This window comes from Arachis ipaensis, chromosome B01, assembly GCF_000816755.2.
Source record: "Arachis ipaensis cultivar K30076 chromosome B01, Araip1.1, whole genome shotgun sequence".
NCBI lineage: Eukaryota > Viridiplantae > Streptophyta > Magnoliopsida > Fabales > Fabaceae > Arachis > Arachis ipaensis.
The window spans coordinates 129,996,758-130,013,343 of record NC_029785.2 but is presented as its reverse complement, the minus strand read 5'-3'; the positions used below and the strand labels follow the sequence as shown (position 1 = coordinate 130,013,343).

General features: G+C 35.5%; 1 protein-coding gene across 1 annotated transcript; it reads right to left on the bottom strand.

Annotated features, from left to right (window-relative positions):
• LOC107638554 (probable xyloglucan galactosyltransferase GT19) lies at positions 7,258-9,074 on the bottom strand. Its single transcript, XM_016341892.2, has one exon. It carries the CDS (start codon positions 8,762-8,764, stop codon positions 7,406-7,408), a length of 1,359 nt encoding a protein of 452 aa, XP_016197378.1. The 5' UTR covers positions 8,765-9,074; the 3' UTR covers positions 7,258-7,405.

Sequence of the window (16,586 nt, the reverse complement as noted above, 5' to 3'; positions counted from 1 at the left end):
CTAAATAAATTACACTTAATCACATTACTTTCATTTTAAATAAATTTATTTTTTATAATTTTAAAGAATTTTGATACATTAGAGACAAAAGGTATAATTTATATTTTATTGTATATATATTTTTTTTCTTTTCTGCAAGTTTATATACTAGTCATTCTACAAACATTTCATGATAACTAAAAATCTTTAAGAGTAAAATTATAAAAAAAAATTAATTTATTGAAAATGAAAGTAAAATGATTAAGTGTAATTTAGTTAGATGTGATTAAAAAATAATTGAATACTATGTATAGTAAAAAATTGATATTATTGAAAGATAAAATTAAAATTTATTTTTATGTATCATTTTTGTCCCCAACGTTTTCGTCCTATTTAAATCCCTAACGTTTTAAAATTGTCTCAATTTTGTCCCGCCATCAATTCTGTTAACGGATTCCTAACGGCATGACAACATTGAGTCAGTTTTGAAACGTTTAGGACTTAAATAGGACGATTGAAATGTTAGGGACAACTTTAGGACTTACCTCGAACTTTGGGAAGAAAAACGATACTTTACTCTTAAAAATATTTTAGGAATAAATAAGTTTAAAACTTAAAAGTGTGAAAGAAATATTTTTATTGAATTTTTTACATAGAAATATGATTAAAAAGAGAAGATTATTGTGAAATAAATAAATAAATAAGGAAGACGTAAATATAAAATAGAGAAATACAAATATGCTCTTATCTCACTATAATATAAGTAGTTTATCAATTTGCTAATATTATAAATATTGTAGCTTAAAAGTACATAGAGATAAAAGAAAGAGAGTTTATTAGCACTGTATAAAGTGAAGAATATTATAGAGAGAGAAGAAAATGTTTTATTGCTCTTGTTGTCTATTGTACTTAAGGCTATGAAGCCTTATTTATAGCTGTACAAATTCAACCTTTATTAAAGGTTGGTCTTCAAATTTTTCTCTTGAAAATTTCAGCCGTCCAATCTCATAAATGGACATTCAATTTATTTTTATCACAACACTCCCCCTTGGATGTCCATTTAGGATTATTGCCTCGTTACAACCTTACTAAAGAAAAATCCAGTGAAAAAAAAATCTTAGTGAAGGAAAAAGAGTACAATATCCTTGGGGACTGCCTCATTAAAAATCTTGTCAAGAAAAACCCAATGGAAAAAACCGGACCAAGAAAAAAAGAGTACAGTCTCCCCCTCTTGCCGACATCATTTAATGTCTCGAAATCGGCGCATCACAATCTCATGTACCAATCTTTCAAAGGAGGATTTTGGGAGTGACTTTGTGAATAAATCTGCCAGATTGTCACTTGAACAGATCTGTTGGACATCAATAATCCCTTGATTTTGAAGATCACAAGTGAAGAAGAATTTGGGAAAAATATGCTTTGTTCTATCACCTTTGATGTATCCACCCTTAAGTTGAGCAATGCATGCTGTATTATCTTCAAATAGGACAGTTGGAGCTATCTTATGATCAATCAGTCCACATGATGACAGAATATATTGAATTAGACTCCTCAGCCAAAATACTCGCGACTAGCTTCATGAATCGCCAGTATTTCAGCATGATTAGAGGAGGTTGCTGCTATCGTCTGTTTCGTGGACCTCCATGATATAGCTGTACCACCATACATGAACAGGTATCCTGTTTGAGATCTCCCTTTATGTGGATCAGACAAGTATCCGGCATCTGCATAGCCAACTAGTTGTGACTTTGATCCATAGGGATAAAATAATCCCATATCAACCGTTCCATGAAGATATCGAAAAATTTGTTTGATTCCACTCCAATGTCTTCTGGTTGGAAAGGAACTATATCTTGCTAGTAAATTTACCGCGAATGATATGTCAGGTCACGTATTATTAGCAAGACACATTAGCGCTCCAATGGCACTAAGATATGGTACTTCAGGACCAAGGATATCTTCATTCTCTTCTTTAGGACAGAATTGATTCTTTTCCACAGCTAAAGATCTTACAATCATTGGGGTACTTAATGAATGTGATTTATCCATGTAAAATCTTTTCAAGATCTTTTCTGTGTATGTTGTTTGATGAATAAAGATCCCTTTTTTGTATGTTCGATCTGCAGGCTGAGACAAAATTTAGTCTTTCCAAAATCTTTCATCTCAAACTCTTCTTTTAGAGTTTTTATAATTGTTGGAATCTCTTCAGGAGTTCCAATGATATTTAAATCATCAACGTACACAGCAATTATAATGAACTCAGATGCAGATTTCTTTATAAAAATACATGGGAAGATATCATCATTCTTGAATCCCTTTTTTGCCAGATACTTAGTAAGACGATTATACCACATTCGTCCTGATTGCTTTAGACCATATAAAGATCTTTGCAATTTGACTGAGTATAACCCTTGCGAATATTCATTGGATGTTTTAGATATCTTTAGTCCTTCAGAGACTTTCATATAGATATCCCGATCTAATGAGCCATATAAGTAGGTTGTTACCACATCCATTAAATGCATATGCAGTTTATGATATGCAGATAAACTGACCAAATAACGCAATGTTATCACATCCACTACAGGGGAATACGTTTCTTCATAATCTATACCGGGCCTTTGTGAAAAACCTTGTGCTACAAGTCGGCCTTTGTAGCGCACAACTTCATTTTTCTCATTTCGTTTTCTCACAAATACCCATCGGTATCTAACATGTTTTACATCTGCAGGTGTACGGACTACAGGTCCAAAGACTTCACGTTTTGCAAGTGAGTCTAATTCAGCCTTCATGACTTCTTTCCATTTTGGCCAATCATTTCTTTGTCGACACTCTTCGATTGATCTTGGCTCAAGATCCTTACTTTCATGCATGATATTTAATGCCACATTATATTCAAATATTTCATTGACAATTGTCTTATTTCGATCCCATTTCTCTCTTGTAAAAATATAATTTCTTGAGATCTCGTCATTTTCACAATTTTCAGCTACCTGAACGTCTTCTGGCGTTAAAATTGTATCAGAATTTTGGACAACTGCAGGTGTCTTTAGTGTGTCTTTTTCAACAGGAATAGTATTTACCTCTTTTCTCTTTCGAGGATTTTTATCTTTGGAATCGACAAGCCTGCCACGCTTCTGACGTGTATTTGCTTCAGTGGCTATTTGTCCTATTGGGACATCAATTCGAATTGGGGCATTTTCCGCTGGTATATAAGATTTGGTTATCCTCTTTGTATCGAAAAATGCATCAGGCAATTCATTTGCTATTCTTTGCAAATGTATAATCTTTTGAACTTCTAGTTCACATTGCCCTGATCGAGGATCTAAATGCATCAACGATGATGCATTCCAATTAAGTTCCTTTTCAGGAGCTTATTCTCTCCCCATAATATTGGAAAATTTGATTCATCAAAATGAAAATCCGCAAACCGGGCTTTAAATACATCTCCCCTTTGTATCTCAAGATACCTTACTATAGAGGGAGAATCATATCCAACATATATCCCCAATTTTCTTTGGAGTCCCATTTTGGTGCGATTAGGTGGTGCAATGGGAACATATATCGCACACCCGAATATTCTTAAATGAGAAATATTTGGCTGCTGGCCAAAAGCTAGTTGCATAGGAGAGAACTGATGGTAACTCGTTGGCCTCAAACGAATAAGTGCTGCGGCATGTAAAACAGCATGCCCCCAAACCGAGGTTGGGAGATTTGTTCTCATAATCAAAGGTCTAGCANGCATGCCCGTTGGGAGAGTTGGGAGATTTGTTCTCATAATCAAAGGTCTAGCAATCAATTGGAGGCGTTTAATAAGTGATTCTGCTAACCCATTTTGTGTGTGAACATAAGCTACTGGATGTTCAACACTTATTCCGTTAGTCATACAATAAGCATCAAAAGCTTGGGAAGTAAATTCACCAGTATTATCAAGACGAATTGCTTTGATTGAATTTTCTGTAAATTGTGCTTTTAATCGAATAATTTGAGCAAGTAATCTCGTAAATGCCAGGTTGCGAGAAGATAATAAGCACACATGTGACCATCTCGAAGATGCGTCTATTAGGACCATAACATATCTAAAAGATCCACATGGTGGATGAATAGGTCCACATATATCACCTTGAATCCTTTCTAGGAATTCAGGGGACTCAAATCCAATCTTTACTGGTGATGGCCTTAAAATTAATTTTTTCTGAGAACATGCAGCACAACAAAAATTCACTAGTTTTAAGAATATTCTGATTCTTTAGTGAATGTCTATGTGAGTTTTCAATAATTCTTCTCATCATGGTTGTTCCCGGATGACTCAATCGGTCGTGCCAAGTTATGAAATCATTTGGACTAGTAAACTTCTGGTTTACAATGGCATGTGATTCAATTGCACTAATCTTGGTATAATATAACCTAGATGAAAGTGAGGGTAATTTTTCTGATATAACTTTCTTATTTGAATCATGAGTTGTGATACATAGGTACTCATAATTTTTCTCATTCATAGTCTCAATATGATATCCATTTCGGCGAATATTTTTAAAGCTCAATAAGTTTCTTCGAGACTTGGTAGACAATAGTGCATCATTTATTATGAATTTTGTTCCTCCAGGAAACAAAATTATAGCTCTTCTGAAGCCTTCTATCACATTGCCTGAGCCAATAATAGCATTAACATATTCTTCTTTTGGCACAAGATGGGTAAAATATATATCACTTTTAAGAATAGTGTGCGAACTTGCACTATTCGCAAGGCAAATATCTTCAGAATATGTACTGCCATTTTTCTTCAAAGACAAATGATAATAATAAAATGAGTAGAAGTACATGCACAGTAAAATTTATCACATGAATACTTAACAAACACAAACACATATCAAACTATTCCATCATTGATCAAATAGCCAATATTTCCTTCAGAATCCTTAAAGAAATTAGATACATCATAATGAGTGGTGGAATTTTCATTATTTGAAATAAAATTTGTTTCCTTTTCTTTGTCATCCCTTTTCAAGGATGCTTGACAAAGATCAACTAGGTGCCTTGGGGTACGACAGGTACGTGACCAATGGCCATTTCCACCACAACAGAAGTATTTATCCTCAATTGATTTACTTTGCCCATTGTTTCTTTCTTTATCCCACTTCTGATGAGATCCTTTCTTGTGAACATAATTTCTTTTCCTTCCATAATTTTTCTTGTTATCAAAATCTTGCCATTTACCTCTTCTGGGATTATAAGTTGCCGCATTTGCTTCAGAAAATGGAGCGGCGCCAGCTGAGCGCGCTTCATAATTTCTTAAGAGCAACTCATTGTTGCGTTCAGCAACAAGAAAGCAAGAAATTAGCTCAGAATATTTTTAAATCTTTTTTTTCTCGATTGCTACTGCAAGAGCACATTCGAGGCACGGAAAGGTCGAGAAAGTTTTCTCTAGCATATCAGGCTTGAGGAGGTATCACTGTCTTTTGATGATTGTACCTTTCTTCAAGGTCTTTCCACAGATCTGCAGGATCTTTTAATGTGGGATATTCATTTTTCAATCATACGTCAAGATGACGATGAAGGAAAATCATAGCTTTAGCTTTATCCTTTTGGGAGGTATTATTTTTAGCCTTAATAGTATCTCCAAGATCTATTGAATTAAGATGGATTTTAACATCTAGTATCCATGATAAATAATTATTTTCAGATATATCAAAAGCATTATATTCAAGATGAGAGAGTTTCAACATAATGAAAATTTGTTACTTGGAGTCTTCCTAAAATTTCGTTAGAGTTTCGTGCTGATAACGTGTTGTGAAATAAATAAATAAATAAGGAAGACGTAAATATAAAATAGAGAAATACAAATATGCTCTTATCTCACTATAATATAAGTAGTTTATCAATTTGTTAATATTATAAATATTGTAGCTTAAAAGCACATAGAGATAAAAGAAAGAGAGTTTATTAGCACGGTATAAAGTGACGAATATTATAGAGAGAGAAGGAAATGTTTTATTGCTCTTGTTGTCTATTGTACGTAAGGCTATGAAGCCTTATTTATAGCTATACAAATTCAACCTTTATTAAAGGTTGGTCTTCAAATTTTTCTCTTGAAAACTTCAGCCGTCCAATCTCATAAATGGGCATTCAATTTGTTTTTATCACAACAAAGATTCAATTATGCGGATATATCCGATATCCGATCCGACACTAAAATAGGGGATATCATATCCGATCCGATGGAAATTGTGCGGATCGGATCGAATTTTCGAATAATAATAATAATAATAATAATAATAATAATAATAATAATAATAATAATAATAAAATGTCATATATGTTGACCAAGTTCAATACTAACATGACCAATAATAATGGATAATAAATTTGGGCCATGGGATTAGTCTCTCCTCGGAGCACAAGCCTATTACTGGGCCGAAACTACCCAATTCTTACCTAAGTTCCTTTCTGTCTAAATAAGTAGCCTAATCTATAATACCAAAAAAAAATAGTCGAATCTATATTTCATAGAAAATTATTATCAATCATCTAACCCATCATCGTTCATAAGGATGAATAGTTATTTGAATGCCTAATTTTAATTTTTTAAATAGTTCGCTTGCAATAATTGATGTATGTGGATTAGATATTTGGTTGAGCCAAAAGTCATGTGGATGTGGAGTGTTTGTCTCTTAGCTTGCACCCTCTTAATACTACCAATTATAATGATGGATTGTCATGCCTAAAGAAATTAGCATCAGAGTAGGTATTATAATGTTTACACAATGTTGACCAGAATGATGATCCGCACCAGAAAGCTCATTGGCCATTATTTTTTTTTTCTTTTAAATGCAAATAAGATTCTGTGTTTTAACTCCTATTTTATCAGTTCATAATTTTTAAGTTTGCCTTTAATTGTTAGATTAAGAAATAATTGAAAAAATTTATTTTTTTCTGTTAATTTTATCGTTTAATCTCATTTGTAACAAAAATAGCAGAAAACATAAGAATTATTCTATTTTTGTATGATCATGCTTCATAAATAAATATGTTTTCGTACTATCATTTCTAGTTTTTTTTTTAAATTATAATTGTTTCTCAATTTTTTATTTATTTTTCTTGTTTATAGTATGGATGTTTTATTAAAAACTTTTTCTTTGATATTTTCTAATTTAATAAAAAATTATTAAATATAAATTACATTAACACCAACTCACTTTTTATCAAAATTAAATTTATAAAATCAATTTAATACAAATTTCTATTTACAAACTTTAATCTAAACATGCTAAAAAACTAAAATAAACGAAATGAATTACAAGTCTCACTATTTTGCAGAAATGTTGGCTCAAAAAACTAGTTACTCTTTAATCAATACTCAACAAAATCTATTAATAAGTAAATTATAACCAATTACTTAACTAACTAGAAAAAGACAAAATCATAGTTACAGAATGAGAGGATGTGAATGAATCAAGCTAAGTTCTTGAAGACGAGATTGAATCTTCTCCAAAGTACCATCAACAGTAATATCAAAAGCATCCTTCTTCATCCTTAAACCTGGAGAACTGTTATGCTTGCGATAAACAACTCTGGGAATCAATTCAAGAACCTTCTCCCTCATTCGCCGAACCCTAGCCCTGGGTATCCGCTTCAAAACATCCAAGATCTTCAAACCCTTGAACACCACATCCTCCTTTGGAATAAATACTGAGAAACTCTCAAATTCGTTCTCCGATAAGTGCCACCCGTATTGCGCCTTTGCCGATAGATCTTCAAAGAACACTGGTATGCAACCCGCCACGATCCCATCGAACGTCGACCTCCGCGTCGGCGTGTCCCCCGGCGGCTGCAAGCAGAAGCTCGATTTCAACATTGGCCTCATGAACCTCAAAGGGTCATGCTCACAAACACCGTTCGAGCAATCCACGAATTCGCACAGACTCTCGTACCCGTCAACACCGGTGGAATTAGCCGTGGCGTACTCGCACTCCATCCTGATACTCCGACGGACATTGGGCCCACCAGTGGAGGATCCACCACCGCCCGCAAACATGGCCAGGTTGGAACGCTTGGAGCGGCGCACGCGCTGCACCCAGGACTCTAACAAACCCAGATTCGGGGGATGAAATGACGTTGGGTAAGGAACAGCGTGTTCCTGCCAGGGCCACGCGCGAGACTCAAGCGTGAGAGCGGTGACGTTGTAGAACTCGGGAAGCTCAAGAAAGGAGGTTCCCCAAAGAGGCGGGTCATTATGTAAGGGCTGCGTGAAGTCCCAAGCGGGGCGAGCCATAACAAGGAAGTGATCGTGGCCCATTCTGCGGGTCCAGATCTCAGGGGAGTCATCCTGGAGGAATTCGAAGAGTTCGAGGCCATGATCAGAGCTTGAGTTATAGTCTGGACCGTAAAGGTAGCGGAGGGCGTCTAAGGAGGCGTAATATGGGAGGAAGATGGCATCAGCAAGGGAGGGGTCATGGGTGAGGCATGGGTATTCCAGCATGCGACGGTGGAATATGAGTTCCAAGGTGGATGGGTCGGTGCGGTACCAACTGTTTGAGTGGTTGTGCGTCTTCTGACCCAGGCCGTGGTTCGCAAGGTACGGGCAGAAGTCGTCAAACAGCGGGTATTCGGAGCATTTTGCCAGTAGATCTAAGTTGAATCTTGGTGGTATCTTCCTTATGTGTATCCATCTCTTGTCGCACCTTTTTCCTCCTTCAGAGTTAGGTTCCACATCTGCAACTGCATCATTTAAGCAGATGACCAAGCACACCAACATAGTTTGAATCATGTATGTGGAGGATGCCATTGTTTTTGGGGTTTAGAGAGAAAGGGGGTGGAAGTGGAAGTGGAAGAGGAAGAGAAACTGTAAAAACAAAATGAATAAATAAATAAATAATGGAAAATAGTGGGGGTTTGGCAGCGATGATTTTGGTATGGAGAAGAGTTATTTGACCCAAAATTGTCGGTGCATGCTGAAATAGATACGACGTCGTATATATGGAATCAGAACCATCCATCCTTTATAACTTTAACTCCCATTCATGGATCATTGTATGCGGCTCACATTTAGAGCATAGTGTGGATCACTGCCTCACAGCTTCTTATTGTAAATAACAAAAATAAGAAAGAATGTGAGGTCAAGTATGCCCTCAGTAAAATACGAAATTAGAGAAAGGTTTTTCTCCTTTACTTCTCTCATAAGGGCAAATCAAGTTAACTAAAAAATAATATCTATTTGCAAGGACAACTATTACATGGATGAATCCAATTCAAATACGGGTATATAGCAATAATAGCATACTATTTGCTAAATGGAAAAACTAAATACATTCCTAAACAATTGCTCTTCCACTGATTACTATAATGACTATTATTTTATTTACTTTTTTTTTACTTTTGAAAAAATGACAAATAGATCCTTGATCTTTTGATCTGCAGATCTTTAAATCTTCAAGGATTTAAAAATACATTTAAGTCTTTGACCTCTTCAAAATTTAGACATATTGATCCCTCATGTTTATTTGGGTTTGTCAGATCTAACAGAAAAATTAAACGAGACTTCTATTGTACTGACCTGATTGATACGGATGCACACGTGAGAGGGTTTTTAAAATGGAACAAATTAGACACAGGAATCAATGTGTCCAAATTTTGAAGAAATGAGGAACTTAAATATATTTTTAAATTTTCAGAGACTTAATTAAATATTTACAGATCAAAAAATTAGAGATCAATTTGTCTTTTTCTCTTTATTTTTTTTGAATGTATTTTTATCTAAATGTCAAATGAAATTTTTAAATTTCTATTATGAAATGTTTCTTTATTTTGATTAGGGTAATGACAATCACAAAAGTTTGGATTATTTTATTGGTTTGTGATCCAAAATTTTTAATTAAATTATTGTAGAAGAGTACGTGTAGAGTACATAATTCATTTTAAATTGGATCTTTATGTAATTAATTGTTTTTTCTTCCTAAATTATTTAATTGCTATATAGAATTTATTTTAATTGCTATACAATATCTAAACATAATAAATAGCTTAATCAAAATAACTTTTTGCAGGAGCAATGCTAATGTAAAAATAAATCCACAAAAAAATAATTAAATACTTTGAAACACATCTAATATACGAGGGAGCTTCACACTTCTACCACTAGAATTAATAGTTACTAGTTAGTATTTGAAAATGGTGATGTATTAGGGTCACCCATTTAAGCAATAAATTTTGTTAGTGTTAATTTGTTGCAATTTTGTATTAATTAATTTAGTATTTTATTGTACTATATAAGTCTCAATATTATTGTTAATTAGTTATACTATAAAGTTCGGCTTAATTTTAAACTTATAACTTACAAATTTAATTAATAATGTTACTAACTTGATAACTAAATGATAATAAAGTTAATATCATTCATCAATTTTAACAAGTCAAGATTCAAGAGAAGACGACGTCAGTAGAAAATAGTATTTTCATCTTTTATTAATACAATTGATTGATTATTCAAAAATAGGTATATTATATATTTTCAACCCATTTTAACACTAGCATATAAAACGATGGTATTATATTAACAAAATCATGTGGATGACTTTTTTCTTTAATTACATTAAAGATTAAGCAAAACTAAAATCATATTACAACAAAAACATCTTAAAGCATGTTAAGCATCAATATGTTAAATGTACACCTAAAGTTTGTAAATACTATAAATAATTATTTATAACATATCAAAATTAAAATTTATACGGTATTGTGTATAAATAAAAAAATAATATGTTATACATTTAAATTTTTTTGTTGTTTAAATTTAATTAAATTAGTCCAAATCTAAAAAAATCACTTTTATTTCAAAGAGCTATGCAACATAAACTCTTACTATTTTTCTTTCAAATTTAAAACCTCTCTCAAAATCTCGCAACAAACAATCAAAACTCAGCGAGAACTCAAGCGAAAAAAGGAAGAAAGATCATTAAAGGTACGCAGCTTTTTCTTTTGTCTTCTCTCTTGCGAAATAGCAGATATAGTTAAAAACAAGAAAATAGAAACAATAGTTCTCTTTATAGTATACATTTTGTGATAACTATACTCATTCGGTGTTATCTAACTCACATTGATGCTTTTCTGGATATAAAATTGATTTGCATATGTTTTGGTTGATGATTGAATCTCGTTCTCTTGGATTTCGTATAGTTAGGGCATATAATAGACTTCATACTACTTCTGGTGTCATTTAGACTACTTTTTCTTATCCAAAAATGATTTAGATGTGTTTTTGTTAATTATTGAGTCTTTTCGTTTGCTTGTTCTAAAATGATTTTTTGTGGTGGGATCATTAAGTAATTTCGGTTCATTACTCAGTTTAATTGAGGTTCATTTGGTCTCGTTCACTTGGATTTATTGTGCTTAGGTCATGGAATGTTTTTGTTGATGATTGAGTCTTTATGTTTGCTTGTTCAAATAGTGAACTAATTTTGGTTCATTTATGAATTAACTGATGTTCAGTTGATAATATTGTTAAGTATTGACCAAATTTTTAATTTCTTACCGTCAAAATGAGAAAGAAGAAAGTTGCCAAGAAGACCGTCTCAAAGAAGGAGAAGCCAGTTTACGATGTAAGCATATACACATTAAATCAACTCTACTTTTGTATTATAAATATGAGTAAAACCCCTCCCCGGTCCCTAACCATTTACGAAATTGACCTGGCGCCCCCTCACCATTGAAAATTAACAACGCGGCCCTTAACCATTCTCTCCGTGTGACCAAAAGGACCCTCTCCGTGAAATGTAACCGAGAAATCCTACGTGTAACGGTAACTATCTGACGTGGATTCAAACGATTTGATGAGACAATTAAGTCCTTACACAGTCATAAAAAACGTTGCCGTTTTGATGCACAATGGATTCAGATTCTAACATACATTCCTCATTCTTTCCCTGAAGTATCACACGCTCTCACTTTTTGCCCTCATCCACACAAAGAATTACCGTAAACCCTAGAGACTGTTAGTCTTCCCGTCAGAAACGACGACGAAAGAGAGCCGGCGAGGACGACGTAACTGTGCAGTAACGTGGCGTTTGCTGACGGAGGTGGTGACATGCTACTGACGGAGCTGCACTTCCGTTTTTAGAGGTGAGTTTGTACTACCGTTTGTTAACGACATCACTGTGGTCCTTCATTTGTTTATCCGAAGGAAGTATTGTTATCACGGACCACCATAAAGTATGATATGTGTACTTTTTTACATTTGTGAAGAACAGTCACTTTCACTAGGGTTGGGTCATCACTTGGAGTAAAGTTTTTTTGTTTGTTTTGAGTATATTAATGTCTGTTAATAATAATTTATTTATGGGTTACTGAGTGAAGTTTATATATTGCAGATAGCTGTTGAGATTATACCAGTATTTCACCATGGGGGGTGGTTTGAGAAAGACGATAATTTTATGCTCAGCTACCTTGGTGGTAAGGTGGAGAAATTCCCCAAGTTGGACATTGACTTTGTTAATTTTAAGGATTTTGAGGAGATGTTCAAAGGGTTAGGATATACAGAGTACAAGGCTATGTATTGGCAAGACCCCAGTGCCCCTTACCTAGAGGCTGGCCTCCACATTTTAAAAGGTGACAAAGAAATTAACCAGATGTGTGATAACAAGATGGCAAATTTAGAAACTGATGAGTTGCATGTGTATTTTGAGCATCATATGAGGCAGCCAGATGTGGATGAAGCAGGGGCTGCTCCTGTAGACTTGAATGATTCCTCCACTGATGATGGCTATGAGAGCGCTGAAGATGAAGTTTATAAGCCTCCCCCACTTGGTTATGAGACACTAAGCAGCAGTAGTAGTGAGGAGTTAAGGTCAAGGAAAAATAGTAAGAAGGACACACCCAAAAAGAAGAAAATGACACCTAAGAAGAAGAGAGCAACACCTAAGAAGAAAACTGTGACACCTGTGAAGGAAAAAGTTAATGATGATGATGGCCTATCTCCTAAAACGAAGAAGAAAAAGAATAAGAGATATGTGGGGAGGACAAGAAGGCATATACTGGATAGGGATGAGGGTCTTAATGGGCCAAGGCAAGGGCAACATGCTGGAGAGGATGAAAGCCCAAATGTGGTGCATGGAGCAGGTGACAATGATGAGCCCATTGTGGAAGAGCTAGATTCTGACATTGACAAGCCATATCAGTATGAATCAGAAGCATTCAACTCTCTAATTTCTTCTGATGATGAGGGTAGAAAGCCTAAATTTCATGAATTTGATGATGATACTGGTTATGGTGATGTGGATTTTGAGATTGGAGAAATGTTTGACACCATGGTACAATTCAAGCAAGCATTGAAGGACATGTTTGTTTTTGAAGGAAAAGAGTTAGAGTATTTAAAAAATGAAAAGCATAGAGTGAGAGCAAAGTGTGCGGAAGAGGGCTGTCTTTGGCTAATCCTAACTTCCTGGAACAGTCAGGAACTGTGTTTTCAAGTCAAAACATATGTTAAGGAGCACACTTGTGGGAGAAATTTGACAAGCAACATGGCAAGTAGATCATGGGTTACAAGCAAGCTAGTGAAGAGGTTGCTCACACAGCCGCAGCTATCACCTAAGGAGGCTTTAGAGCACATGAAAGAGGACTATAATGTGCATATCCACTATAAAATGATACTGAGAGCTTTGAAGGCATCCAGAGAGGAGGTTATAGGAAATGAAAAGGAGCAATTTGGGAAGGTTAGAGATTACTTGTTTGAGCTTCATAGGAGTAATCCAGGGTCAACAGCTATAGTAGATGTGATCCCCCAACCTGAGTCACCACCTGTGTTTGACAAGCTATACATATCATTGGATGCATGCAAGCGTGGGTTCAAGTCAGGATGTCGTCCTTTAATCGGGCTAGATGGCTGTCACCTAAAGGGTTATTTTGGTGGACATCTCCTTTCAGCCGTTGCTCAAGACACTAACAACCACTTTTTCGTCATTGCTTACGCTGTGGTTGATAGTGAATGTACTGACACATGGAGGTGGTTCCTAACTCTTCTCCAGGAGGACCTAGGCTCTTGCACTAAATATGGATGGAATTTTATTTCGGATCAGCAGAAGGTATGTTAATTATTAATGTGTTAATTAATGGTGTGTTGATAATTACTTTTGTGCTGGTAGTTGATTTTTTGTTGATTAGTGAATTGATGCCCATCTGAATTAGTAATCAAATGATTGTGTGCCTATTGTGTGGAAGGGACTGGAGGTTGCTCTTCAAGAAGTTATGCCACGGGCGCACCACAGGAACTGCGTCCTCCACATTTGGAAAAACTTTGTTAAGCAATGGAAAGACAAACAATCGAAGGGTTTGGTATGGCAATGTGCAAGGAGTACAACAACTCCAGAATTTCGTGCAAAAATGGACAAGTTGAAATTAGTGAACCCGCCTGCTTGGGAGTATCTCTCCAAATTTCGTGAATCCGCATGGACTAAGAGTCAATTCTCTCACTATCCGAAGGTTGATAACATCACCAACAATATGTGTGAGGTTTGGAATGCAAAGATTGTGGAGTATAGGAGCAAGCCGATATTGACAATGTGTGAGGATTTGAGGTGTTACATAATGAGGAAAATGGCTGGACATAAGAAGAGGTTAAGTAACTATCATGGAAAACTGGCTCCTGTTCAACAGCAAAGGTTGGACGAATTCATTAAGCCTGAAAGCTGTAAGTGGACAGCTGAGTGAACTGGAGATGATGAACGAGTTATCTTTGAGGTTCAAAGACGCCAAAGTAAGCTTGGGGTTAATCTAAGGGAAAAGACCTGCACTTGTAATCAATGGCAACTTACTGGTAATTCTCTAGTAAACTCCACTTAGTTGTTTCTATTAAGTAGACATGTAATAATGTAATTTGTTGCAGGCATGCCATGTAAACATGCAGTTGCTGCAATCTCAAGGTTACGGACGCTTAACTTGAAGCCTGAAGATTTTGTGCATGAGTGGCTTACCATGGATGCCATGCGTGCCACTTATGGTATTACAATTCAACCTGTCAACAGTGAGGAATTTTGGGAGACATCAGATGCTCTTAAGCCAGTGGCACCTGCCATCAAGAGACCTCCTGGTCGTCCTAGGAAGAGAAGAACTACGGATCCTGTGTCTGAGAGCCAACTAACAGGGAACAAGGTAAAAAAGGCCTTCGAGGTGACATGCAGCAAGTGCGAGGAAAAGGGTCACTATTACAAGACATGTAAGGGAGCTCCAAGGGATCCCAATTGGCAGCTAAAGAAGAAGAAGGCAAGAAATACAAAGGTACAATACGTAGGGTAGTATTAGGAGTTATAGGGATTTAAATGTCTGTTAATGTGAGTATCGAAGGGGTTTATGTGTCTAGAAAATGGTTTAATGAGGGGTTTATGTGTCTTATAAATGGTTTAATGAGGGGTTTATGTGTCCTAAATTTCTTACAATTGATTACAGGGTGATAACCAAGCTATTGTTATACCTAAATCTGGTGCTGCCCCTCTGCGGTCATAGATCCTATCGTAAGTTGATGACTAATATGTGTTATCTTGTTTATGGTGTGGCATAAAATAGGATAACCCTTAACTTGTACACAAATTATAGGCTAAAGCAAGAAATCATAAGAAGAAGATACCAAGAAATATTACTCTATTGACCCTTCAACAGGCAGGAGTAGAAATTCCAGTGTCACAATCTGCTCCTACGAATGAGGTAATAGTAGTGATCAATATAACATTGTGGCTGAAATTTTAGTGTACCAAAAAGAAATCTAATTTTCATTATTGTTGGTCAAAAAAGCAGGCTCAAGACATCAATGGACAAACTGGTGAAAATGGTGATGGATCACTTGCACCAAACTCAGCTGTACCTAGTTCAACTGCCCCAGGCCCAACCGCAACTGCAACCAACCATGTCTTGCAAAATATGGTGAATGGTCCACAAATTCCTGCACCCTTCTGGAAGAAACAGCCAATTCGTAAGCCATTGACATCTCAGGTTCATGGGCCGTTACTTCCACCCACTATGCCCATAAACCAAGCCCCACCAACCCAATCAAGGATGGCTACAAGATCAACTACATCTATTGGCATTTCTCTCGAGACACAAGCAGCAACTAGTGCTGGCACGGCAGCTAGATTGTTCCAATTCATCCCAACACCAGGACTCAAACAAGGAATCAAGGCACCAAGCTTCGGAGCACCACTAAGCATTAAAGAATTTGGCTCCACTGCACCCCCTTTTAAAGCTCCACGGAAAAAATGAAGATTAGATAGTTATGGCTAGTATTTTGGATAGTATTTTGTGACTTATATCTGATTGGAAACTCTGCCTAACATTGGTCTAGTATTTTGGAACTTCTAGTACATGAACACTTTAGATTATGTGTTTTATATACTTACCCAGGCATAACATGTAATGCCATGTAAGTGTAATGCCATGTAGGTGTTCTGCAACTTTTTATATATTATGATATTGTGTTTCAGTCTAAAGATTTTGGTTGCACACTAGATTTGGTTTATTCTTCATTCAATGAGATTGTATGAAAATATACTTCAAATGATTAAACACTCAGAAATTGTCACAAGGTTACTTACAATTTAAATCACAACAACATTTCTATCATTGAAATT